This window comes from Chiloscyllium plagiosum, chromosome 13 (assembly GCF_004010195.1).
Source record: "Chiloscyllium plagiosum isolate BGI_BamShark_2017 chromosome 13, ASM401019v2, whole genome shotgun sequence".
Taxonomy (NCBI): domain Eukaryota; kingdom Metazoa; phylum Chordata; class Chondrichthyes; order Orectolobiformes; family Hemiscylliidae; genus Chiloscyllium; species Chiloscyllium plagiosum.
The window spans coordinates 54,253,635-54,278,908 of NC_057722.1; the positions used below are offsets into that span (position 1 = coordinate 54,253,635).

Here is a 25,274-nt window from a genome sequence, read left to right on the forward strand (position 1 = left end):
TAAAAAAGACTGCAAAACTTGTGCTGCATCTATGACTGTTCATACATAGCAATATCCTATGTGTGACTTCTGTGATTTGTATATGAATAGAGTTTGCTGCTTGGTCCAGGCAGACACTGAGGCTGCTAAGCTCTGACAGCAGCAACAATGACACGGAAAATAAGATGGATGGTCATTCACCCCCATTTCTGTATTACCACAGAATGTCCCCCAAAGTCCTGAACTTTTAATTTGTCTTGATTTGTAGGTGTGGAGAGTCCCACACATGCACTGAGGGCTGGTGCAGATCCTATTGCCAGGTCAGCTTCAACACTGTATGTCACGTTGGCAGAGAAACACCAGTACGATAGAAACCTCAAAATTATTCTACATCCATGTGGTAAGCTTTATCTTTTATTTCAGGAATCACAACTTAATTATACTTGTAATAACACCTGCAGCTGTGTGCACAATGTTCCTTTCTGTTTCTGAGACTGAAGAAATAGTTTAAAGTTAACTTTCTTCATAGTGTTTGTGCTGGATCAGATAGGACAGAGTTATACATATTTAACTGCACTCCCCTTTCAATTTTACATTCCAGTCATTTTAATGGAGCACAGCACCAGGCTAGGTATAATGTAGATGTCCATTCAAACCCTCAATGCATTCAAGAGGGACTGAATTCTTTTGAGCGCTGCAGTTCTGTCATTTGCCTCAGAAATAAATCTGGCAATATCTATCTGAACTGCATACATAAGGTCAGCAGAACAGGTTTCACACTTTAGTTTGTGTCAATATGTAAAGCAACTTGTACATGATCCTATCCACCATCTTCAACATTCACTCCTCCCCCACCAGCTCACAGTGGCAATGTGCAAGATCTGCAAGATACACCAAATTTTCTTTGACAGCATCTTCCCTTGGAATCAATGTATACATTTACTGGGAGACTTGTACCCCTTTTTGTATTTATCTTTTAAAATTACATCTTGTAACTTAAGTTTCTTTCTGTTAGCTTTGCTATATTTCAAAGTCAGTTTGAATGGGTTGTTCTCCCCCAAGTCATGTGTGGTTCATTAACTTGAAAGGAGGGAATCCAATATGTAAACATTTTGTGGGGCTTTGCCTACTACTGAATTAGATGCTTCTTGCCTTACATATTTAAGGCCACATTTTCGGATCAGTATTATTTTAACATTAGTGGTCAATAGTCAATGGCACGCGATATTCGCCTATATTTATTCACACACTATTATATAACTTCTTTCAAATTAGTCTGCAAAATTCAACTAATAAATTAGCAGTCAAAAGTCTCCTTGAATATAATCAGTCTACTTACTATCTAACCATGTAATATGTACCATCAAAATATGTTTTCCAGTGATATTTGCCCATTTTCATGTCACTCACAAATATTGAAAATATCAGTGGTCCCAAGAAAATCTCTGTCACACACCAATCTTTTTCAACCAAGTGAAACAATTTCCCTTTCTCTTGCCATACCAGATGCCTGCTCATTTTGGAAATTTGTTATCTGCTCCAAGAACCTTAAACTTTCCTACTTGTTTCACACTTTGTTCAAGTCCATTTGAAAATCCAAATAAACTTTTGAAAAATTGATGTATTTGTGATGCTGCTAAGGATTGCATTTGTTACCTATCCCTAACCACCTTTGAATTGAATGGCTTGCTTAACCTTTTCAGGGGGCAGTTGTTTTGTGTCTGAAACTGCATGTAGGTCAGACCAGGTAAGATTGGCAGCTTTCCCTCCCTAAAGGACATTAGTGAACAAGACAGTATTTTGCAACAGTTGATCATAGCATCATGGTAACTATTATTGAGACTAGCTTTAGGTTCCAGCATTTTTGCATTGAATTCCATTTTTTTTGCACTATTTGGACCATGTCTGCAGAGCATTTTCCTGGTCTCTGAATTATTAGCCTGGTGACATTATCACTACAGCAGTAGATTAATAAGGCATAGTTTATGTTTCGGATTGCTCCCTTACATGCCAGTGTTATTTATGGATTCAGTTAAAAATCACACACCAGGTTACGGTCCAGCAGGTTTATTTGGAAGCACTAACTTCAGAGTGCTGCTCCTTCATGAAGTGGTACCAAATAAACCTGTTGGACTATAACCTGGTGTGTGATTTTTAACTTTGCCGACCCCAGTACAGCATCGGTTCCTCCACATCATGATCACTTTATGCGTTCATCATCGTATTGGACTTTTCTCTTCCTTAACTCAACAATATTGCTATAAAATAAATTGGTAAATAATTCTGTGAAGTGGGGAAAATAATTTGGGGCATCAGGTTTTCATCCGGATACTGGCAAATTGAAAAATATTAACTAAAATAAGAAAGTGTTGGAGAAACTCAACAGATGCGATAGCATCTATGGAGAGTGAGACAGAACGGTGGCACAGTGGTTAGCACTGCTGCCTCACAGTGCCAGAGACCCGGGTTCAATTCCCACCTCAGGCAACTGACTGTGTGGAGTTTGCACATTCTCCCCGTGTCTGTGTGGGTTTCCTCCGGGTGCTCCGGTTTCCTCCCACAGTCCAAAGATGTGCAGGTTAGGTGAATTGGTCATGCTAAATTGCCCGTAGTGTTAGGTAAGGGGTAGATGTAGGGGTATGGGTGGGTTGCGCTTCGACGGGGCAGTGTGGACTTGTTGGGTCGAAGGGCCTGTTTCCACACTGTAATGTAATGTAATCTAATCTAATCTAATAAAAAGAGTTAATATTTTGAGTCCAATATGACTTAGTCATAGAGTCATACAGCATGGGAACAGACCCTTTGGTGCATAATTGTCCATAATCTCAAACTGAACTAATCCCATCTGCCTGCACTTGACCCATATCTCTCCAAACATTTCAGATTCATGCATGTACCAAATGTTTTTTAAATGTTGTAACTGTACCCACACCCACCACTTCCTCTGGAAGTTCATTCCACGCACGAACCACTTGACCAACATCTTCAGTTTTTATTTCAAGTGTCCCTATATCAGCTGTTGTCGTAACTAAAATCAGCTAGTTCAATACTATTCTGGTATTCAAACTAGCCTGTAACTCAACCTTACACTAATATCTCCCCACTGAATCATCTGAGAAAATAAATATCATTAATTTGTTGATTTATATTACATTAGATTTCTAGATAGTGAGAGGTGAAAAAGAGAATAAATGGGAATTAGTCAAAAAGTTGAGTTTAGTATAGAACTTCCTCTGATGAAAGTTGTTTTAATTAATTTTTCTAGTGATGTTTCATTTGAAATATCAGTATCACTAAATCTAATATTTTCTATTAGTAAGATCATTAGAAAAATTCACACATTGGGCAGCATTTTCTTTAATTGCAAGTGGCACCAATTTTCTTAGCTTCAACTATCTGCCAAGTAGTATGTTTAAAATACGCATTTAATATCGTAGGACAAATGCGGAGGTAGTTATCTGAACTTTTCTGGAGAAAATGACATTTCAGAATTTGACATTCTTGTGGAAAGGGCAAACATTAATTGCTGTGAAATCCTAGAATGCAAGACAGATTTTTTTTAAGTGGGTGTAGAAATTTACATTTTTAATGTCTTTCTCTTGGTTTACCAGAGCCTCATGTTCCACACATTTTGCTGGAGAAAGGTAGCATGAGTTTTGAGGAGTATGAATGGCATATTAAAAGTAGACGGGACTTCAGCAGAGTCATAAAGAAAGACTCTAACACAGATAAAAAGGTAAAAACCAGCCTTTCAAAATAACTTAGACAAAATTGGAATCCGTGAGCATGTCTTTGTTTTTTTAACTCCAAAGAGATGTAAGCTCATTTTCTGGAAACATGGCCAAACTTCTTGAAAAAAATGGCTGCTCTTTTACAACTGCAACAAATCCACAAAGCAGTAGACTTTATGTCTACCCTATTCATCTATATGAAAAATGATCTTTGACAGAGAAAACTTAATCCATGTCACTAGAATACATTGATAGCTTAATGGTTCCAATTATATCATCATTGCTTCACTTGTGTGAAGGACAACTTGAAGTCCCCAGCTAATGGATAAAGTAGAGAAATAGAAGAGCAGAATAAATTTGATATTGACTGGACTATGAAGGTATCATTTGTCCAAACTGTTAACTTAAACAAGCATTAAGATTGAAATGTAGAGTAAATAATGCAAATGAAGCTGAAGTAATTGCACAGAGGCCCATCCCCATCACCAAGTCATCCTCTGGTCCAGCCAGCTCAGAGTCAGTCCTCAACTGAGGAGATATTAACCTCCTGGTTATATTTTTTTCTTATTTTATGAAACGGTGCGAATTGCAAACAGTTAACAATAAGCAGCCATACACATAAAGATACTACTTACAGGGGAAAGGTCAGCAAGGCCAAACCCCAAACCCCACCGTTAACACGGAAATGTGGACCGGCCTCAAATCCCGCCTTAGGTTATCAAAAAGGAAATAGTAACAAACTCATACAAGACAGTCTAATCAAATGAACAATAAAACAGTGCAAAGAACTCCGACACCCCAGCAACCCAGCAAACCACTTACCCACATACAGCCAAAAGGCAGCTCATCCCTATACACCTCCTGGCTCTCGGTCCTCTCTGACACACCTTCCAGCTCTCCGTCCTCTCTGATGCACCTTCCAGCTCTCCGTCCTCTCTGATGCACCTTCCGGCTCTCGGTCCTTTCTGACACACCTTCCGGCTCTCGGTCCTCTCTGACACACCTTCTGACTCTCCGTCCACTCTGACACACCTTCCGGCTTTCCGTCCTCTCTGACGCACCTTCCAGCCCTCGGTCCTCTCAGACCCACCTTCCGGCTTTCGGTCCTCTCTGACACACCTTCCGGCTCTCGGTCCTTTCTGACACACCTACCGGCTCTCGGTCTGCTCAGACACACCTTCCGGCTCTCAGTCCTCTCTGACACACCTTAGAACATAGAACATATAACAATACAGCACAGAACAGGCCCTTCGGCCCACGATGTTGTGCCGAACATTTGTCCTAGCTTATGCACCTATCCATGTACCTATCCAATTGCCGCTTAAAGGTCACCAATGATTCTGACTCTGCCACTCCCACAGGCAGCGCATTCCATGCCCCCACCACTCTCTGGGTAAAGAACCTACCCCTGACATCCCCCCTATACCTTCCACCCTTCACCTTAAATTTATGTCCCCTTGTAACACTCTGTTGTACCCGGGGAAAATGTCTCTGACTGTCTACTCTATCTATTCCCCTAAACCTCTATCAAGTCACCCCTCATCCTTCGCCGTTCCAACGAGAAAAAGCCTAGCACTCTCAACCTATCCTCGTACGACCTATTCTCCATTCCAGGCAACATCCTGGTAAATCTCCTCTGCACCCTCTCCAAAGCTTCCACATCTTTCCTAAAATGAGGCGACCAGAACTGCAGACAGTTCTCCAAATGTGGCCTAACCAAGGTCCTGTACAGCTGCAACATTACCTCACGACTCTTGAATTCAATCCCTCTGCTAATGAACGCTAATACACCATAGGCCTTCTTACAAGCTCTATCCACCTGAGTGGCAACTTTCACAGAGCTATGAACATAGACCTCAAGATCCCTCTGCTCCTCCATCTTACTAAGAACCCTACCGTTAACTCTGTATTCCGCATTTTTTTTTTTCATTTTTAAGCAGTGTGCTTACACTCCTGTTTTGTTTATTCTTTTTCTTCTTTTTTTGTGTTTTTTTTCTATTAACCCCCACAATTATTTTTTCCCCAGCACCCATCGTGTGTTTGTGCAGGTGTGACACACAGTGAAAGACACAAAGTGCACAAATCTTTATTCAGTTTCCACCACCAGGAAGACAGGAAAACACCCGAGTGTCCAGTGACAAGCACTGCCCTTCACATCAAAGGGCAATGCTATGTGTATTCCGCATTCTTATTTGTCCTTCCAAAATGGACAACCTCACACTTGACAAGGTTGAACTCCATCTGCTACTCCTCAGCCCAGCTCTGCATCATATCTAAGTCCCTTTGCAGCCGACAACAGCCCTCCTCACTATCCACAACCTTTCGGCTCTCGGTACTCTCTGACACATCATCTGGCTCACAGTCCTCACTGACACATCTTTCGGCTCTCTGTCCTCTCTGACACATCATCTGGCTCACGGCCCTCACTGACACACCTTCCGGCTCACGGTCCTTACTGACACACCTTCCGGCTGTCGGTCCTCTCTGACACACCTTCCGGCTTTCCGTCCTCTCTGACACATCTTCCAGCTCTCGGTCCTCACTGACACACCTTCCGGCTCTCCGTCCGCTCAGACACACCGTCTTGCTGTCCGTCCTCTCTGACACACCCTCCGGCTGTCGGTCCTCTCAGACACACCTTCCGGCCCTCGGTCCTCTCAGACACACCTTCCGGCCCTCGGTCCTCTCAGACACACCTTCCAGCTCTTGGTCCTCTCTGACACACCTTCTGGCCCTCGGTCCTCTCAGACACACCCTCCGGCCCTCGGTCCTCTCAGACACACCCTCCGGCCCTCGGTCCTCTCTGACACACCTTCTGGCCCTCGGTCCTCTCTGACACACCTTCCGGCTGTCAGTCCATCCTGAAACACCTTCTGGCCACCTCAAGGGCAGTTTTTTCTGTTTATCTCCTGCTTATATATTTTTTAGTGCCCTTAACTGAGGAGACTTTAAATCTCCAGGATTTGTTTTCTTTTATTTCTCCACATACTCCCTAACTGTGGTCGTACTTATATTACCTGCTTATTTTTTTTTTGTTTCTTTTTTTATTTCCACTACCAGGAAGAAAGGAAACATCCGGGTGGCCAGTGACAAGCAGTGCCCTTCTCAGAGTGATCAAATAGTGTGGGGAGGGCAGGGATTTAATCAAAATAGAGTTGGAGGGAGAAATAATTCACTCCACTTCCTGCAGTGCCCACCTCTCCCTGAAAATCTCAAGGGTGTTGGTGGACACCGTGTGCTCCTTCTCCAGGGACACCCAGGCTCGGACATAACTACGTAGAGAGGTTAACAATCAAGAACCTCATAGTTAATGAGGTTCACTTGGTTCCAATCACTAGAGAAGCAATGTATGAACATTTTATGTCAGCCTTGACTTAGTACATTATGTACAGATTAGATAATATAACAGTATAACAATGCAACCCTTAATCCTCTATTTTGTAACATAAATATTAGTGATCCACATACTGGAGCGGATTTAAAATGTGGGAGAAAGTGAGCATAGAATTCCTTCATAGAATAGAATCCCTACAGTGTGGAAGCAGGCCCTTCAGCCCAACAAGTCCACACCAACCCTCCAAAGAGTAACCCACCCGGAACCATTCCTCTATATTTACCACTGAACAATGCACCTAACCCATCCCTGAACACTATTGGCAATTTAACGTGGCAAATCCACCTAACCTGCACATGTTTGGATTGTGGGAGGAAACCAGAGCACCCGGTGGAAGCCCACACAGACACAGGGAGAATATGCAAACTCCATATGGACTGAGGCTGGAATCAAACCCAGTCCCTGGCGCTGTGAGACAGCAGTGCTAACCACTGAGCTACCTTGTCAACCTCCCCCCCCACCCCCACCATGAGCACTGCAGATGCAGGAGATCAGAGTCAAAGAGTGTGACGCTAGAAAAGCGCAGCCGGGCAGGCAGCATCTGAGGAGCAGGAGATTCAATGTTTCAAACATAAGCTCTTCACCAGGAATGGAGATGATGAAGAACTTATGTTCGAAATGTCGATTCTCCTGCGCCGCAGATGCTGCCTGACCGGCTGTGCTTTCCCAGATTTAAAATGTATCTATAGTTTGTTTTCAGAAAGCAATCAGTTTCTGCCTTGCAAATTCTCAGTTATTGAGCTTCCAAAAATCTCTGGCTTTAGAATTCCAAATGTTCACCACTTGCAGAGTGAAGGTGTTCCTTCTCTTTTCAGTCTTAAATCACCTACCCCTTATCCTGAGGTTGTGTCCCCTAATTCTACACTCACCACCTAGGGGAAACAAATTGGCTGCATTGGCCCTGTTACACCCTATAAGACAGCACCAGGAGGAACCCAGAGGTTCAGGCTAATGCTCGAGGGCCATAGTTTCAAATCCCACTATGTCTGATGGTAGAGTTTGATCTCAGATAATAGATCTGGAATATAAAGCTAATCTCAGTAATAGTGGCCATGAAACTATGAATGTTTATTATATAAAACATTTTGTACACAAATGAGTTTAGGGAAAGAAATCTACCATCTTTACTGAGGGATCTTGGAGTCCATGTACCTAGATCCCGGAAAGTTGACACCCAGGTTGACAGTGCTGTTAAGAAGGCGTACGGTGTGTTAGGTTTCATTGGTAGAGGGATTGAGTTCTGGAGCTGCAATATCATGCTGCAACTAAACAAAACGCTAGTGCGGCCGCAGTTGAAATATTGTGTACAGTTCTGGTCACCATATTTTGGGAATTAGAAAAGGTGCAGAGGAGATTTACCAGGATGTTGCCTGGTCTGGAGGGAAGGTCTTACGAGGAAAGGCTGAGAGACTTGGGTCTGTTCTCATTGAAAAGAAGAAGACTTAGAGGGGATTTGATAGAGACATACAAGATGATCAGAGGATTAGATAGGGCAGACAGTGTAAGTCTTTTTCCTAGGATGATGATGTCAGCTTGTACGAGGGGGCATAACTACAAACTGAGGGGTGATAGATTTAAGACAGATGTCAGAGGCAGGTTCTTTACTCAGAGAGTGGTAAGGGTGTGGAATGTCCTACCTGCCAATGTAGTTCACTCAGCCACAGTAGGGAGATTTAAACAATCCTTGGATAAGCACATGGATAATGATGGGATAGTGTAGGGGGATGAGCTGAGATTAGTTCACAGGTCGGTGCAACATTGAGGGCTGAAGGGCCTGCTCTATGCTGTATTGTTCTATGTTCTATGTCCTATCTGCCCTTACCTGGTCAGGCTTGCAGAGTTATTCCGTCCGACATTAATATAATTATTTGTAAGTGCACTTGAGATGGACTGACAAATTATCAGTTCAAACGAAAGTAAACACAAGCAATAATGCTGGCCTTGCCATGATGCTCATATCCCATGGAAGAATATAGAAAACAAAAATTCTTGTTTTTTGGTTCATTCGCCCATTTAGACTGAAAGAGTTCAGTGAGCTTTTCAACCACACAGTGATCTCCAGAATGATAGACGTTTCACTGCTGGGAGCAGTTGATTGCAACATGAGGCAGCCTGTTGATTACTGTTTCATTGATAGAGGAAGCTCAATTAAGGATAAGTTTAAAGTGCTCTGCTCCGCTTTTGGAATTTGAGCTATTTCTGTGAGGATTGTTGGCCTGATAGACCGAGAAAAGGAAATGAACCAGTCGACCGGTTCCTGTGGACAGATTTCAAAACATCATTGAAATTCATCCAGTCTTGTGGTCATTATATGACGGAAGTGTGTTTTCTTTGCAATTCAGGCAAGTGTCTTGCAGCTCTCAGACCTTGCATGGACAATCCCACAGATGTTTCTTGAATACTGATGACTTATCATTGAGGTTAAACCTAAAGAGTGATCATTCTCTTCCAGTAGATTTAATGTTGCCCACATTTTTTCATTGAACCAATCTTGACCCCATGGAGTCAAGGGTCCCTAGATGATGGCCCTTGAAGTTCACGCAGTGATTATCATTGCAGTACATGTCCACTTTTGTTGCGCACAGACAACTCTTGTGTTTCCTATGGAAATCTTATTAAAACTGTGTGTTTGAGCCTTTAGACATGGAGATGCTTTTGGACCTTCAAATTCTGGAGGCACTTCAGGGGATAGATCTTGAAGTTCATTTCTCTACTCTCTGTCATCCATCATCTACATGTTTCAAGATCTGCTCAGGAAAATGACACAGCTGATTGAGGAAAAGACAGAGAGGGATTCATGGATAAGGACAAAGACTTTATATATAATGCAATAAAAATTTCATCTTAACTCGGCATTTTATTGCTACTTGTAGGAAGGCACCTAAATTTGTGGAAATTGTTTTTGACAAAGCACTAACATTTGAATAGTAATTCATTTTGTGGTGTGCTTTGAAATGCTTTGACCCAAATCGGTAGATAAATGTAAGTGCCATTATTAAAATTTTATTACACTGCTTATAATGCTGCCTATTATCAAGTATGAAAGTAACCGTATCAATATTGATGACAATGAGTGCCATCTTCTTGCAGGTTGATTTTGTGCGGAAGCGCTTTCATAAAGACATCACATTCAATCCTGTGCTGATGCTGAACTTCTGCCCGGACCTTCAAAGCGTCCCAATGGATTTTGGAAACGTGACCAGAGAAATCATCTTCCTTATCGACAGAAGTGGCAGCATGAGTGGCATTAATATAGAGAAAATAAAAGTGAGCTACTTAGAAATATGCATGAATTGTGAATCAGTCAAGCTATTTCTTTTATTAATAGCCCAGATTTTGTGATATTCACTGTCATTACTCCTCTGACACTGAAAACAGCTTTGGCAGTCAGTATGGCATGGTGGTTCAGTGGTTAGCACTGCTGCCTCACAGTACCAGGGTCCATGGTTCGATTCCTGCCTTGGGTGACTGTGTGGAGTTTGCATATTCTTCCCACGTCTGTGTGGGTTTCCTCCCATGCTCCAAAGAAGTGCAGGTCAGGTGAATAGGCCATGCTAAATTCTCCCTAGTGTTAGGTGCACTAATTAGAGGGGAATGGGTTTAGGTGTGTTACTCTTTGGAGGGTCGGTGTGGACTTGTTTCCACACTGTAGGTAATCTAAACATGGAGCTCTAGAAGTTGCTGTTAGTGATTCTTTGCTTTAATCAAGCTGTGCTATTGGAGTCTCCACAACTGCAACCATTCAATGTCACTGAACTGATGAGAACTTCCATCTTAATTTGTTTTTCATTTATTCACTTATGGGAAGCAGACATTGTTGGCTGGACTAGCATTTATTGACCATTCCCAGTTGCCCCTGAGAAGGTGGTGGTGAGCAGCTTTCTTGAACTGCTGCAGTCCATTTGGTGCAAGTATACCCACAATGCTACTAGGAAGGGAGTTCCAGGATTTTGACCCAGTGACACTAAAGGTCTGGTGATGTATTTCCAAGCCAGGATGGTACATGTGTTTTCTAGGTGGCTGGTGGTTCCCATGTGCCTATTTGTCTGAGGAAATTATGTTGATTGTAGGGTAGATCAGGGTGCAGTTTACAAGGTCTGGGACTCTAGGGGGGCCCATAGTGCTCAGATTGTAGGAGAGGCCACTGTGCTCAGGGGCAGGGCTGGAACTGGGACAGACGTGCTGGGTTTGGGGCATTGAGGGGCGTGGGAGTGATAGTTTCTGTCCCAGCCCTCGGTGGTAGGTATAACTTCAATCAGCATGATATTTGACTCCAGTTTTGATTGCGCTCCTAAAAGCTCCACTTGGTCAAATGCAGCCTCGATCTCAAGGGCTGTCACTTTCACCTCACCTCTGGAGTTCAGCTCGTTTATCCACATTTGGACTAAGGCTGTAATGAGACCAAGAATTGAGTGGTCCTGGCAGAACTCAGACTGAGCAGGTTATTACAAACCAAATAACCTGCTCAGTCCTGCTTGAGTGCATTATTGATGACTCCCTCCAACATTTTACTGAATACCAATAATAAACTGTTGGGGTGGTAACTGACTGGCTTAAATTTGTCCTGCATTTTGTGTACAAGGAATACCTGTGTATTTTTTTTTTCTACATGGTTGGGTAGATGCCAATGTTGTGGCTGCACTAGAACAGTTTAGCTAAGGTCATGTCAAGTTCTGGAAAATAAGTCTTCAGTTTTGTTGCCAGAATGTTTTTAGACCCCATAGTCTTTACAATATCCAGTGCCTCCAGCCATTTCTTGATACCATGTGGAGTGAACTGAATCGGGTGAAGACTTGCGAATGTGATTCAAGACCACATGAGGAGGAGGCTGAAATGGGTCATCCATTAGGCACTTATGCTTGAAGTTTTTTACAAATGCTTCTTTATCTTTAGCACAAATGTGCTAGGTTCCCCCATTATTGAGGATTTATGGAGTCACCTTCTCTCGTGAGTTGTTTCGTTATCCACCACCATTCATGATTGGATGCATCAGTACTGTAGAGCTTAGATCTGATCTGTTGATTGTAGAATTGCTTAGTTTTGTCTGTTACTTGCTACTTATGCTGCTTTCAGGCCAGTTGTCCTGTTTTGTAGTGTCACCAGATTGACACCTCATATCTGGCACTGCTCCTGACAGGCCTTCCTTCACTGTTTATTGAACTGTGATTGATCTCCTGGCTTAATGGTAATGGAAGAATAAAGCATGAGGTTACAGACTATTTTTGAGTATAATGCTCTGCTACCCAGGACTAGGTGCCTAGTCTCGAGTTGCAGGATCTGTCCCATTTAGCACTGTACTGCCACACTACACAATGGAGGATATCCTCAAAGTCAAAATGAGACTTTATTTCCACAAGGACTGTGCTGTGGTCACCACCAATACTGTCATGGACAGATGCAACTGTGGCAGGCAGTTTATGCGGATGAGGTCAACAAAGCTTTTTTTATCATGTTGGTTCCCTCACCATGTGCCACAAACTTAGTCTTGCAGCTATGTCTTTTAGGACTTAACCAACTCTATCAATAGTGGTGCTGCCAAGCCACTCTTGTACTCACATTGTGCTCTGGCTGGGGAACATCATTCTACACCCAGTAGTGTTCATCATGAGGATGATTTATCAGCTTTGCTGGACTGGTAGGTGTTGGTAGAAAGTTTCTTACCTCTGTTTGACCTGATGTTATGAGGTACATCATGGGGTCCAGTGCCAGTTTGGAGGCCTCCCAGAGCATCTGCTTCCTAACTGTACGCACTTTGCTACGTCCTCAGATGGGTCTGCCCTGCCGGTGAGACAGAACATACCCAGAGCTGGTGATGGTGGTATCTGGGACATTGTATGATACTATGCCATGAATATGACTATGTCAGGCTGTTGCTTGACTAAAGCATAAGATACCTTTCTCAATTTTAGCACTAGAGGTTAATAAGGATACTTTGCAAGGTCAATAGGGCTGGTTTTGCTGTTGTTATTTCCATTGTCTGTGTCAATGAAAAGTAGTCTGTCTAGTTTAATTGCTTTGAGTTTTTAGTGGTTTGGTATATTTGAATGGCTAGCTAGGCCATATGAGAGGACATTTAAGAGTCAGTCACATTGCTGTGAGTTTGGAGTCACATGTAGGCCAAACCAGAAAATGACAACAGTTTTCTTTCTCTAAGGGTATTAGTGAACAAGATGGGCTTTTTGACAATGATATAATGGCTATAATTAGACTTTAACTTCCTTAACTACTGTCTTATTGTTATTTTCATTATTTACATTAATCTCATGCACCACTCTTCTCCCATCAGTTTAATGGCTCTGTAGCTACTATCTCCTCCAGCAATTCCTGCATCCCTTGTAATCAACACCTTCCTGCAATTTCTGACTCCCCTCATTCCCTGTGACCCCTTAAATTCTTAGACCACCTTCCCCTCCCCAGTGTCCACATGCCCCTGTTGGGAAGAGGACACAAAGAGGTTGCTGGTCGGGGAAGGACTGGGAACACCGCCACCCGCCAGCTCGGAGCTGAGTAGCTGGAACAATGAGAGTCTCATTGAAGTTGAAAGCAGAGATACTGGACTGGGGGAGGCAATGGTTTGCATTGTGGGGCATGGACAGTCATTCTGTTCAACTGTTTACAAGGTTATCACATTTTTAATACAATATAAGAGACTTCAGCGTCCACTGATTGTTTATCAACCATTTGATCTTTACTTGGTAGGTTAATATACAATTTTTAGAGAAGTGATCTAAAACTACCATGGCATTGATTTCATTTTTGTTGCTTTCCATTTTCTTCATTTCCAGGAAGCCATGGTAGTTGTCATTAAAAGTTTACCACCTGGAACATTACTGAACATCATTGGCTTTGGCTCAAATGTGCGGACTCTCTTCTCTTCCAGCCGACCGTGTAATGATGTAAGCTTTTCCAGTTACCAGATGAGAGTACAGAAGTAGTATCAGTACCTTTAGTTTCCATTAACTTTGGTCGTGTCATGTGGGGACTTAGCAGCACACTTGTGATAAACCTGGTGATAATAAAAGGCTATTTGCTCCCTTGATTTCCTATTTGTCTTAGGATAACGTAGTGCATAGCAAAGGCTTTATTACACTCTGAAGTTATTGGATTTATATACTGCAAAAATCCTATTCTGTTTAATAATGATAGTGTCTGATTTGTCCCTGTATGGAGATGAACGCAGTGTACCCTCAGATTTATGATAAACATGTCAGTTGGCTTATTGAAAATCTATACAAACTGGTAGATTGTTGTGGGTTTCATATATCAAAGTAGTTGTATTTGTACACCAAAAGAATTTGACTATACTGTAATGTCACTATTCAGAAAATTAATCCGCTAACAAAATGTTGTAAAATTATATTAAACAAAGAATAGGAAAATGCAGCTTTAAAATGCACACATTTCTGAAGAGAAAGCCTTTCTAAAATCATGAAGCAGACAAGTAAAAAAGGTCTGCTGACTAAACGTATGTGTCTTCAGAACTTTTAATTTACACAACATGAAATAATCAATCATTTTCTAATTTTTCATTAAAATAATCTCACCTTCTGAAAATTATCCAGCAAATATTAATAGTTTATTTATCACATACACATGAGCTACTGGACAAAAAAGCATAGCTTATCTTGAAGGGTGATAAAACTTAATAGTGACATATCCAAGCATGATCAGTGATGTGCTTGGAAAGGAATTTTCCTGTTTTTCCCTTCGTCCATAATGGAAAAATTCCAACTTCTTCTTTGAACAATTGCAGTCCGGGTGAGAATAGTAAAAATGTTGACATTTGCAAACAACATTTGTTTTCTCAAAAAAACATTTTTAAAACTTTTTGCCTGGTTACCTGAGAAGCTAATACGGAGTCTGATCTTTCTACCTCAATGCCTGCCAAAGAAGGGCCACTATGGTCCCTGCTTAATGAAATGTTTGATTGTCATTTGAGGCACTACTTGCACCTGAGGTCTAGCTCAGTACCTGGTCAGTATCCATGATGTTTTGGCTTGGGATCAAATATCCAATCATTTTAAGCCCCATTCACTAAATACCCTTGCGGATGCTGACCTAAAAATGAGGTGTCAACCTGGTGAAGCTACGAACCAGGAGTAGGTACATGCCAATAAGCATAAGCAGCAAGTGATAGACAAAGGAGCCAACAACAGATCAGATCTAAGCTCTGCAGTTCTGCCACTTCCAGTCATAAATGGTGTGAACAACTCACTGGAGGAGGAGGGTCTCCAATTATCCTCATCCTCAATGATGGAAGAATCCAGCACATCAGTGCAAAAGATAAGGCTGAACACCATTGCAGCCTCCTCCTTGGTGCCCAGCATTACAGATAACAGTCTTTAGCCAATTTGATACACTCCATACGATTTCAAGAAACGGTTGAAGTCACTGGATACTGCAAAGGCTATGGGACCTGACGACATTCCGAACAATAGTACTGAAGTCTTGTGCATCTAAACTTGCCACTCCCAGTGCCAAGCTCTTCCAATACAGTTACAACACCACCATCTACCTGACAATGTGGAAAATTCCCCACGTATGTCCTCTATACAGGACAAATCCAACTCAGCCAACAAGCATGCCATCAATCTGCTCTGAATATTCAGTAAAATGATGGAAGGTGTCATCACCAGTCCTATCAAGCAGCACCTGCTCAGCAATAACCTGCCTACTGATGCCTTGTTTGGGTTCCACCAGGGCCACTCAGCTTCTGACCTCATTGCAGCCTTGGTTCAAAGATGACCTAAAGAGCTGAATTCCAGAGAGGAGGTGAGAGTGCATTTGATCAAGTGTGACATCAAAGTGCCCTAGCAAAACTGGAATAATTGAGTATCAGGGGGCAGAATCTCTGCTGCTTGGTGTCATACTTGGCACATTGGAAGAATGGTCATGCTTGTTGGAGGTCAGTCATCTCAGCTCCAGGATATCTCTGGAGGAGTTCCTCAGAGCAATATCCAAGGCCCAAGCATTTTCAGCTGCTTCATCAATGACCATACCTCCATCATGAGGTCAGAAGTGGGAATATTATTCGCCAATGATTGCACAAGTTCAGCACCATTTGCAACATCTCAGGTACTGAAGCAGTCCATGTTCAACTGCAACAAGATCTGGACAGTATCCAGGCTTGGGCTGACAAGTGGCAAGTAACATTTGCACGATACAAATGCCAGGCAATGACCATCTCCAATAAAAGGCAATTCCCCGTTGACTTTCAATGGTGTTACCATCACTGAATTCTCCACTATTGACATCCTTGGGGTTATCATTGACCAGAAACTCGACTGAACTGGCCACATAAACATGGTGGCTCAAAATCAGGTCAGAGCCTGGGAAAATTGTGGCAAGTAATTCACCTCCTGACTCTCTAAAACATGTCCATCATCTAGAAGACACAAGTCAGGAATGTGATGAGATACTTCCCACTGCCTGGATAGGTGCAGTTTCAACAACAGTCAAGAAACTTGACAAGATCCAGGACAAAGCAGTCCCACTTGGTTAGCTCTATATCCACAAAGATCCATTCCATCCACCACTGACACTCAATAGCAGCAGTGTGTACTATGTACAAGACGCAGTTCAGAAATTCATCAAAGATCCTTAGACAGCATCTTCCAAACTCATGACCACTTCCATATAGAAAGACAATGGCAGCAGATACATGGGAATACCACCATTTGCAAGTTCCCTTCAACGCATGTCACTATCTTGACTAAGAAATATATCACTGTTCCTTTATTGTTACTGGGTCAATGTCCCGAAATTCCCTCCGGCAGTTCAAGATGGTACCTCACCATCACATTCTCAAGGGCAACTAGGGATGGGGAGTTAATGGTGACCAAACCAGAGACTCCCACATCGCATCAATGAATAAATTTTTTAAAATTACACTGTTGGACACTATCCTTGATGAAGGGCTTTTGCCCGAGACGTCGATTTTGAAGCTCCTTGGATGCTGCCTGAACTGCTGTGCTCTTCCAGCACCACTAATCCACTATCCCTCATGCTTAATTCCAGGTCTCTCCATGACCTTGCTGAATCCTATCTCTGTATTTTCCTCCAGCCCGACAACTCTCCAAAGTATTTGCCCTCATCTAAATCTGACATACCATGAGCTTCCCAGGTGTTTTTTTAGGGATACAATCTTATTTATTTCAAAAATATCGACAATATTGTAAATGATTCGAACGCTGAAATGCAAATATTATGTTAAAACAAACTTTTAAAAAATGAAACGATATAAAAAAGTCAACTTTAGATTGATGCAGATTAATAGGATCAGTTATCAATTAGCAGCAAAATTCTGTCGTTATATACTAGTGTTCAATTCTCGTGTTACATTCACACCAGTCATTCATTCACATAAAGTCAAGATTAGTGTGGTGCTGGAAAAGCACAGCAGGTCAGGCAGTGTCCGAGGAGCAGGAAAGTCAACATTTCGGGCAAAAGCCCTTCATCAGGGGTGAGGAATTACTTCTGCTTAGTCATTCACACAAACTCTACCTGAAGAAATTATATCCTTCTCACACAAAATTAGCTTCCCAGGTTTTAGTTCCTTCACCACTGATCAGCACACCTTAATTTGGCTAAACTTTTGATTGTCTGACCTAATATCTATTTCTGTGGCTTGATGTTGTACTTTGTTGTGCAAGACCCTGCTGAAGTGCTTTAGAATAGTTCATTACATTAAACGTGCTAAAAATAAATTAAATCAACCTGTTCAGATATGTTAGGACACACCTCTGGATTTAAATCCGTGCCAACTGGCTCCGAGATAGGGGCATTTTCACTGTGCAACAAGATCAGTTTTAAAATTGCTAGATAAAAATAACTGTTGCTGTGCTGGACTATGTGTTTTTATTCCTCTTCCATAAGCTTGCCCAAATTTTCTGTCTTCTCTGGTTAACAACTTCTTTTGCTTGTTTGAAGGAGACTTTATGTTTGGCCTGTGAATATATTCAGAGGATGAGGGCTGACATGGGTGGCACTAACGTTCTTGGCGCATTATCCTGGATTTTCAAGCAGCCAATGCGTCGAGGCTACCCAAGACAGCTCTTTATTTTGACGGATGCCACAGTCAGACATGCTGGGAAGATTATCGAGCTGGTGCGAAAAAATGCCAATTCTGCAAGGTACTTTTATCATCTTTCTTTTATGTATAAGTTACTTCAGTTGAAGTACTAAGCTTCTTTGTACCACCGATTGATTTGTATTAAGCGTTTCTTAAGCATGTGTAAAACCATTGTGTCTGTGTTGGGCTAACTATTAAAATTAGGAGAAAGTGAGGACTGCAGATGCTGGAGATCAGAGCTGAAAAATGTGTTGCTGGATGTGTTGCTGGAAGAGTGCAGCAGGTCAGGCAGCATCCAAGGAGCAGGAGAATCGACGTTTCAGGGCATAAGCCCGAAGAAAGGCTTATGCCCGAAACGTCGATTCTCCTGCTTCTTAGATGCTGCCCGACCTGCTGCGCTTTTCCAGTAACACATTTTTCAGTAACTATTAAAATTAACAACAAAAGGCTATCTTTATGCTATAAACTCTAAAGTGATCCTTATAGGAAGATTGCAGGAAAATATAGTGCAAAAGGGATATAGATTATTTCTGAAGGGCTAAAGATATTGTTGCAGTGACTCAGAGTGTGACACCTCAAAGATATCCTCTAGTGTTCAACTCCAGCATATTTGTTACAAATCTTTTTATTTTAAATATTTTATTTTTATTTTTTATTAACAAATCTGAAAAAAATTATGAGAGCTTGGTGAGAATAATGGAGAGTAATGCAACAAAATATGGCTGAAATGAAAAAATCTGATTTGCGATGGCAAGGAATGTTTTCTCAATGCTCCCCTCCAGCCTTCAATGTAGACATCAAAGTTTCACCCTTAAGTGGTGACTACCTTAGTTTCTTCCCATTAAAGCTCTTTTTTGGGAAAAAGCAAATAAAAATATCAAAAGTTAAACCAGAAAATGCTGTAAATAACTCAGCAGATACAGCAGAATCTGTGAAGAAATAAATAAACTTGACATTTCCAATTGATGGCTTTTTATCATAACAAGAAAAGTTCTGATATGCAACTGGTTTTAAGCAAATACAGAAGGAGAGAAAATAGATATGTTGGAAGAAGAATAAAAGGGAATATCTGTGAGACTCTAGGAAGCAAAACACATTGGGCAACAGAGGGATGATAATACAAGAGAAAAGGCAATGGTAATCAGACAAGTAAAAGAAGCAATAGATGGGTCTAGCAGAAGTGTAATTGAGAATAGTGGAGATATCACTAACAGCTAATAGCTGAACAAGATAGCAGAAGCCATGTGCTGTAAATGTTGAAGACAATGTTGTATCTGGAAAGCTGTAAAATGCTAACTCGAAAAGTGAACTGCTGTTACAAAACTTTATGTTTATGCTTCATTGGAATAGTGTCGGAGGCAGAGGGCAGAGAGATCAGAGTGAAAGTATATCAGAGAATTACAATGTCATTTGACTGGGAGCTCAGGGTTGTGCTTTTGCACTGAATGGTGGTGTTCCACAAAGTGGTCGCTCATTCTGGATTTGGCCTTCCAAGAGTAGAGGAGCCTGATTATGAGAAGTGAATTCAATCTACTTATTTGAAAAATTCACAAGTAAATCACCTGGAAGGATTCTTTGAGGGCCTTAACGGTTAGATACGAGACATTTAAGATCAAGTTGTTAATTTCATGCTTTTGCATGGAAAGGTGCCATGGATTGAGTTTTCTGTTTGTTTGGGGAATGATCAAAAATTATCGAGGGAATACTTCTTTTGGAATTCTGAAAGGGAAGGAGATAGGAAAACATATTTGGTGACAGCAATATATTTGTGGTGATAGAAGTGGTGAAAAAGATGTGTAGAATGTGAAAGCTGGTTGAGTAGAATTTTAGAACAAGTGGAACTAGGAAAGTGGGTAAGGGGTGAGATTGGAATCTGAACAAACCTGTCAATTGTGCTGGAAAAGAATCATCTGTTGAGGGAAAAGACATAGAAACACAGGAAAGAAAGGCAGAATTGTTATAACAGATGTGATGAAGATAGAAAAGCTAGGAAAATGGAACAAAGTTTTTACAGGAAATGGAAGGAAGTTCATTGTTAAGGTAGGTATGAGATTCAGAGATTTAGAAAGGATGGATCACCTATCCCCCCCAACCCCAACTACAAGTTGATCAATAATGTGCAGGCAACATTAACAGTTTGAAAGTGGGAGTTCTCCCCAGTAATTCTCACTTTTAGTAGTAGCTCGCCAAGGGTCCTGGAAGTGCCAGAACCTGGTAGTGGAAACAGGCAGTCCCATGAAGAAAATAGCCTTCAATTCTAGAGTGAAAGTGGTAGTGGACACGAAGAGTTTGTTCACCGTAGGGAGAGTATTGAGGTGGGCAGTTGGGTGGGTTTTGAAGTACAGGTGGTTAGGAAGCATGGAGGGTGTTATCTTCTTAGGAGAAGATGGGTATCCCAATGGGCAAAAGATCCTATCCAAAATTATACTGGCATTCTTACTGCCATTTTAAACACTTACAAAGTATAAGGCCTGGCAACCCGTGACCACCTGCCCATGCTAATCATATTATGGCTTGGACAAGATATTATTGCTATCAATTCTAGCAAGCTCGATTAAATTTTAATTATCTACATTTGGTACTGATTTTGACATTCACTCTATTATGGAGGTGGGCTGTGGGGTAGGGAGAAAGCAGTTGTCTGGGCTTTGTCAAAGACATCCCTGGTGGGTGCACGTAATATTCAACCCTTAAATTGAATATCACCCTCTAGAAATGTAGAGAGTGAAGTTGAGGAAAGAAAAAAAGGAGGTGGACTCCTGAACAGTTGCGCTGTATTCCTTATGGAGTACACACACAGTTTCAAGACGATCAATCATCTCTTCTTTATGAAGTTGGCCATTTTGTGAATTTCTAATGCAAATTAAATTAAATTACAAAGATTACATTGTAACTGAGTGCTCCACTCAAACATTTCCAGCTTCTCCTTATGATATAATTTTCATAAACTAAAGAAAAAAGCTCATTCCTTAATTAAAGTTGAGTGATATCAGAAAATCCATTATTTCATACTGATTAGTATATGCATTCAGTTGGATTTGACAAAATGTTTACTTGTGGTCTTATAAAAAATAAATCACTTTCTGACAGCAGGCTACATAACATATTTGTGCATGTAAGCATGAATAGCAAATTGTCATCTATAATTCTAATATCAAAATAAAGTGAAGAGAAAGCACAGATTGAAAGAGGTTATAAAAACAGCTTGTGTCTGAGGAAATACAAACCTTTGCTTCCGAATATTTGTTTAAAATCAAAGCATTTCTTTTACTGTGTAGTGGTAAAGTATTTTATTACAGTTTGCCTGCTGTTTGGCAGTGGTCCAAGCTGTTCAATATGATTCATGGAGCTTTATCCAATTAGTGTTTAGTATTATTGGCTCACAATGTACCTTTAATTAATTGGTTATATGAGAGAGATGTGTTGGGAAGGTCATCATGCACTCACCATGCTCACCATGTGCTTTAACAACAAGCTAAACAAAAACTTGTCACTAGGGATATTTATTAAGTTGGGGTCCAACAGTCATTCGTTAGCTGCTGATTCCAAGTAAAACATTATTAGCAAAATTATTTCTGTTACGCTAATTTGTAGAGGTTAAAGTGATGGCATAATTCATTGTCAGTCACATTACACATTCAAACATTAACTAAAAGTTTCAACTGGCTCATGACTAATATTGATATCTTGCTCATTATAATATTTTAAAGATAAAGTATAACAAGGGATATATTTATAATGCCAGAATTTTAACATAATATTTCATTAGATGTTTCAGTTATGGGCTGGGACCTAATGCCTGCAAACGGTTGTTGCATGGTGTTGCAAAGGCTACGGGCGGAACTGTTGAATTTTTCAATGAAGGTGAACGACTACAACCAAAAGTAAGTGGCTGATGATCATAAATAATGTTCACATGCACTGTGGTACTTTTGACTCTGCAATTGGCCATTTTGGATCAGTCTGCATAAATCTCTTTTGGTTTTCATTACATCATATATTTTTCACCTGCTTTAGACCAAATTCTTCAAATTAATAAGTCTTGCGCTGTCTAAGTACTAGATCAAGTCGAATAGCATTCTGAATATGCAGTTTGCTGCAATGAAACTTGATTTAACAATAAAGCTTCAAATAAGTTTTGTTATTTTGTTTTAAATCTGATTTAATAGTACTTGGAATTTCACTGTACTGGTCTAATCTGACAATACAATTGTATTTCATGGAAATATAGCAAATAGGAGCTGGTGGAGGACACCCATTCCTTAAAGCATCCTCTGTCATTCTTTATGATCACGGCCGATCATGCAGCTCAAAAGCAGAGTTACAGTTGCAACCTGACAGCTTACTCCTGCAGTTCTCTGACAATTAATCTTCGTTAGCTTCCTCCTCCTTTCTTGTACATTTTGATTAAATAGTCTAGCACCTGTGCATGTAGCCATTTGACTTAACTTTATCTCCAATTTGAAATATTCTCGCCCTGGTTATGAGAACAGAATGACATTGCTAAATATTAAATACCTAACTAAAAGAATAAGCATTTTGTCAACTGAATTTATTGAAATTATTTTATTATTCACAACTTTTCCATAACCATAAAATGAATTAAAAATGATGAATCAGAAAATAAAGAGATGAATACACAGATAATGAAATCCACACTGTCCTCAGGTAGGGTTTCATTCTCCTTTAAACCGTTCCTTGGCTGTCAGCTGTTTTAGAGCAATATTTATTCAAAGAACAAGGTAGATCTACTTATTATAATATATTTCCAGCAGTATTTCAAAATAAAGTTGATGAAATGCTCATTCTTTTGTGAGGTATTTAATATTTAGCAACTGATTTTTTTTCAATGAGATAATTCTGGTCTTGAATCAAAATTACAGTCATAACAAGCAACTGTTACCATGGAATTACTGTTGACATTTTGGCTTATTTGTTCTCATTCTAATGACGTAAGTTTTTCAGCAACCATTTTTATTACTATGCTCTTCAAAATCACCCTCAATAGTACACTTATTTTGTTGGGAAAAGGGAGGGTTTGTTCAGACTGTTAATAAAACATATCTGCTTTTAAATCATAGGCTGAGAGCACTAGCTGTATTGTACAATAATTTGCTACACATCCAATCCCCACTAGACCAATTCTTAATGGAACGAAATTCCAACATACTGAAATTGACTGTCTGGGTATGCACTGTGGGTCAGACTATGTGCCTGCTGTGTATCAGTAAAGAGTTTAGGCTGGGATAATTGAATGTTAATTCTATAATCCTTTTTCCAACAGTTAATGAAATCATTAAAGAAAGCTATTGAGCCTGCTCTGAGTGACATTACCATTGAATGGTATCTCCCAGATACTTTAGAAGTTCTCCTTTCTCCAAGTGAAATTGGACCTTTGTATCCAGGGGACCATCTGAATGGCTATGGTGTCATTTATGATCTTTCTGGATTTCAGAGGAAGAAGAATGTGGTAAGTCAAGTCGTGTGTGTGTGTCCATAAGAAACTTTACGTGTATATGAGGCAGTTTGTGACAGTAATTGAGACTCAGAAAGACTGTGTAATTCATAAAACATAAAAAATACAAGAATTGCAGATGCTGGAAGTCAGAAATAAAATCAGAAATTGCTGGAAAAGTTCAGCAGATCTGGCAGTATCTGTGGAGAGAAAGCAGACTTAACATTTCAGGTCTAGTGACACTTTTTCAGAACTTATTGTAGCTAGGAGAAGTTAGGCATATATACTAAAGATGTGGTAATGGGGTTAGAGGAAGAAGTAAATGATAGGTGGAGAAAGAGCCCAGAGAGTAGAGAGAGAAAAACAGTTTGGGCAGACATAAGAATGGGTAAAGGTCAGCCTGGGAGAATTAATACCTGCAAATGGAGGCATTAGTAGTTGTCAATGAGTTGTTCATGATAGCAGGCCATGTGATAACAAGGCTTGGTGTGTGGGGATTGGGGTAAGGACTTGGGAGAAGGTGCTCAGGTGAAAGGATTGAACTCGATATTGAGTCCAAAAGATTGCAGAGTTCTCAAGTGGAAAATGAGGTGTTGTTCTTCCAACTTGCTCTGAGCTTTGCTGGAGCACTCTAGCAAGCCTGAGACAGAGATGCTGACCAGGGAACACAGCAGTGTGTTGAAACGGCAGGCAACCTGAAGTTCAGGGTCATTTTTGCAGAAAGAACGTAGGTATTCTGCAAAGTGGTCACCCAGTCTGCGCTTCATCTCCCTATTGTAGAGAAGACCACATTATGAGCAGCGAATAATGCAGACTAGATTGAGTAAAAGACCTTTCCCCAGCTACAATCAGTTGTGAACAAAGACACTGGACTATTAACTTTGCTTTCTCTCCACAGAAGCTGCCAAACCATGAGTTTTTCCAGCAATTCCTGATTCTAATTCAAAAGACATATTCTGTTAAATTTGATTTTCTTTGCTATGCTTCAGTAGAAACAAAACGCCAGTGCTAAAACAATTCGACATGAAAACAAAGAGAAACTTTACTAGTTCTATGTATGTGTAAATCTGTAACATTAACCCTGAGAAGTAAAAATGAATCTATTGTCCCTCTACTCTAGGTGAAGCAGCACACCTCTAAAACAGCTCTAAAAGGGTCAACCAATTCAATTTTTCAGGCTCAAGATGAGTCTTCTACATCAATCTTGACTGATGGAATCAAACCGTCTTTCCCGGTTGAAAAGAATGACATTGAGCAAGCCTTAAAGGACATTTCTCGTGAGATTTCAATAGAGTTTTCAGGTTCTAATGCTGAGGAGAATGAAAAATGTAAGGGTAAGGTATATATGGACATCAGATTCTTTTTTCACCCAATTTTAATCCTTCACTTTTTTTTCTGTCCTACCTTCATGTAGAAGCTCCTCAATTTCAGGTTGTCTTTTGAATTCAAAGGACAGAATGGTCTGGGTCATTTACTCTTCATTCACTATGGGTGCTTTGTTATCAAAAGATCAAACTATATGGTGACTGTCAATCTCCCGAGAAGGAAGAGCTCCACCATTGAAAGCAGGGTGACCAACTGTCCTGTATTTTACGGGTACATCCCATTCTCTATCTAATTGGTCCAGGAACCATAGCATTTTCC

General features: G+C 40.7%; 1 protein-coding gene across 6 annotated transcripts in view; it reads left to right on the forward strand.

The window, feature by feature from the left end:
- Positions 1-25,274, forward strand: part of vwa5b2 (von Willebrand factor A domain containing 5B2) — a 169,363-nt gene that overhangs the window by 106,141 nt on the left and 37,948 nt on the right. For 5 of the 6 annotated variants that reach the window (XM_043702438.1, XM_043702441.1, XM_043702442.1 and 2 more), the window contains exons 7-14: positions 248-379; positions 3,591-3,715; positions 10,195-10,371; positions 13,890-14,000; positions 18,034-18,236; positions 21,945-22,059; positions 23,460-23,645; positions 24,751-24,964. In XM_043702438.1, the coding sequence (XP_043558373.1) occupies positions 248-379; positions 3,591-3,715; positions 10,195-10,371; positions 13,890-14,000; positions 18,034-18,236; positions 21,945-22,059; positions 23,460-23,645; positions 24,751-24,964 (1,263 nt within the window). The remainder of the gene's footprint in view (positions 1-247; positions 380-3,590; positions 3,716-10,194; positions 10,372-13,889; positions 14,001-18,033; positions 18,237-21,944; positions 22,060-23,459; positions 23,646-24,750; positions 24,965-25,274) is intronic. The other variant, XM_043702444.1, reaches the window with a different exon arrangement.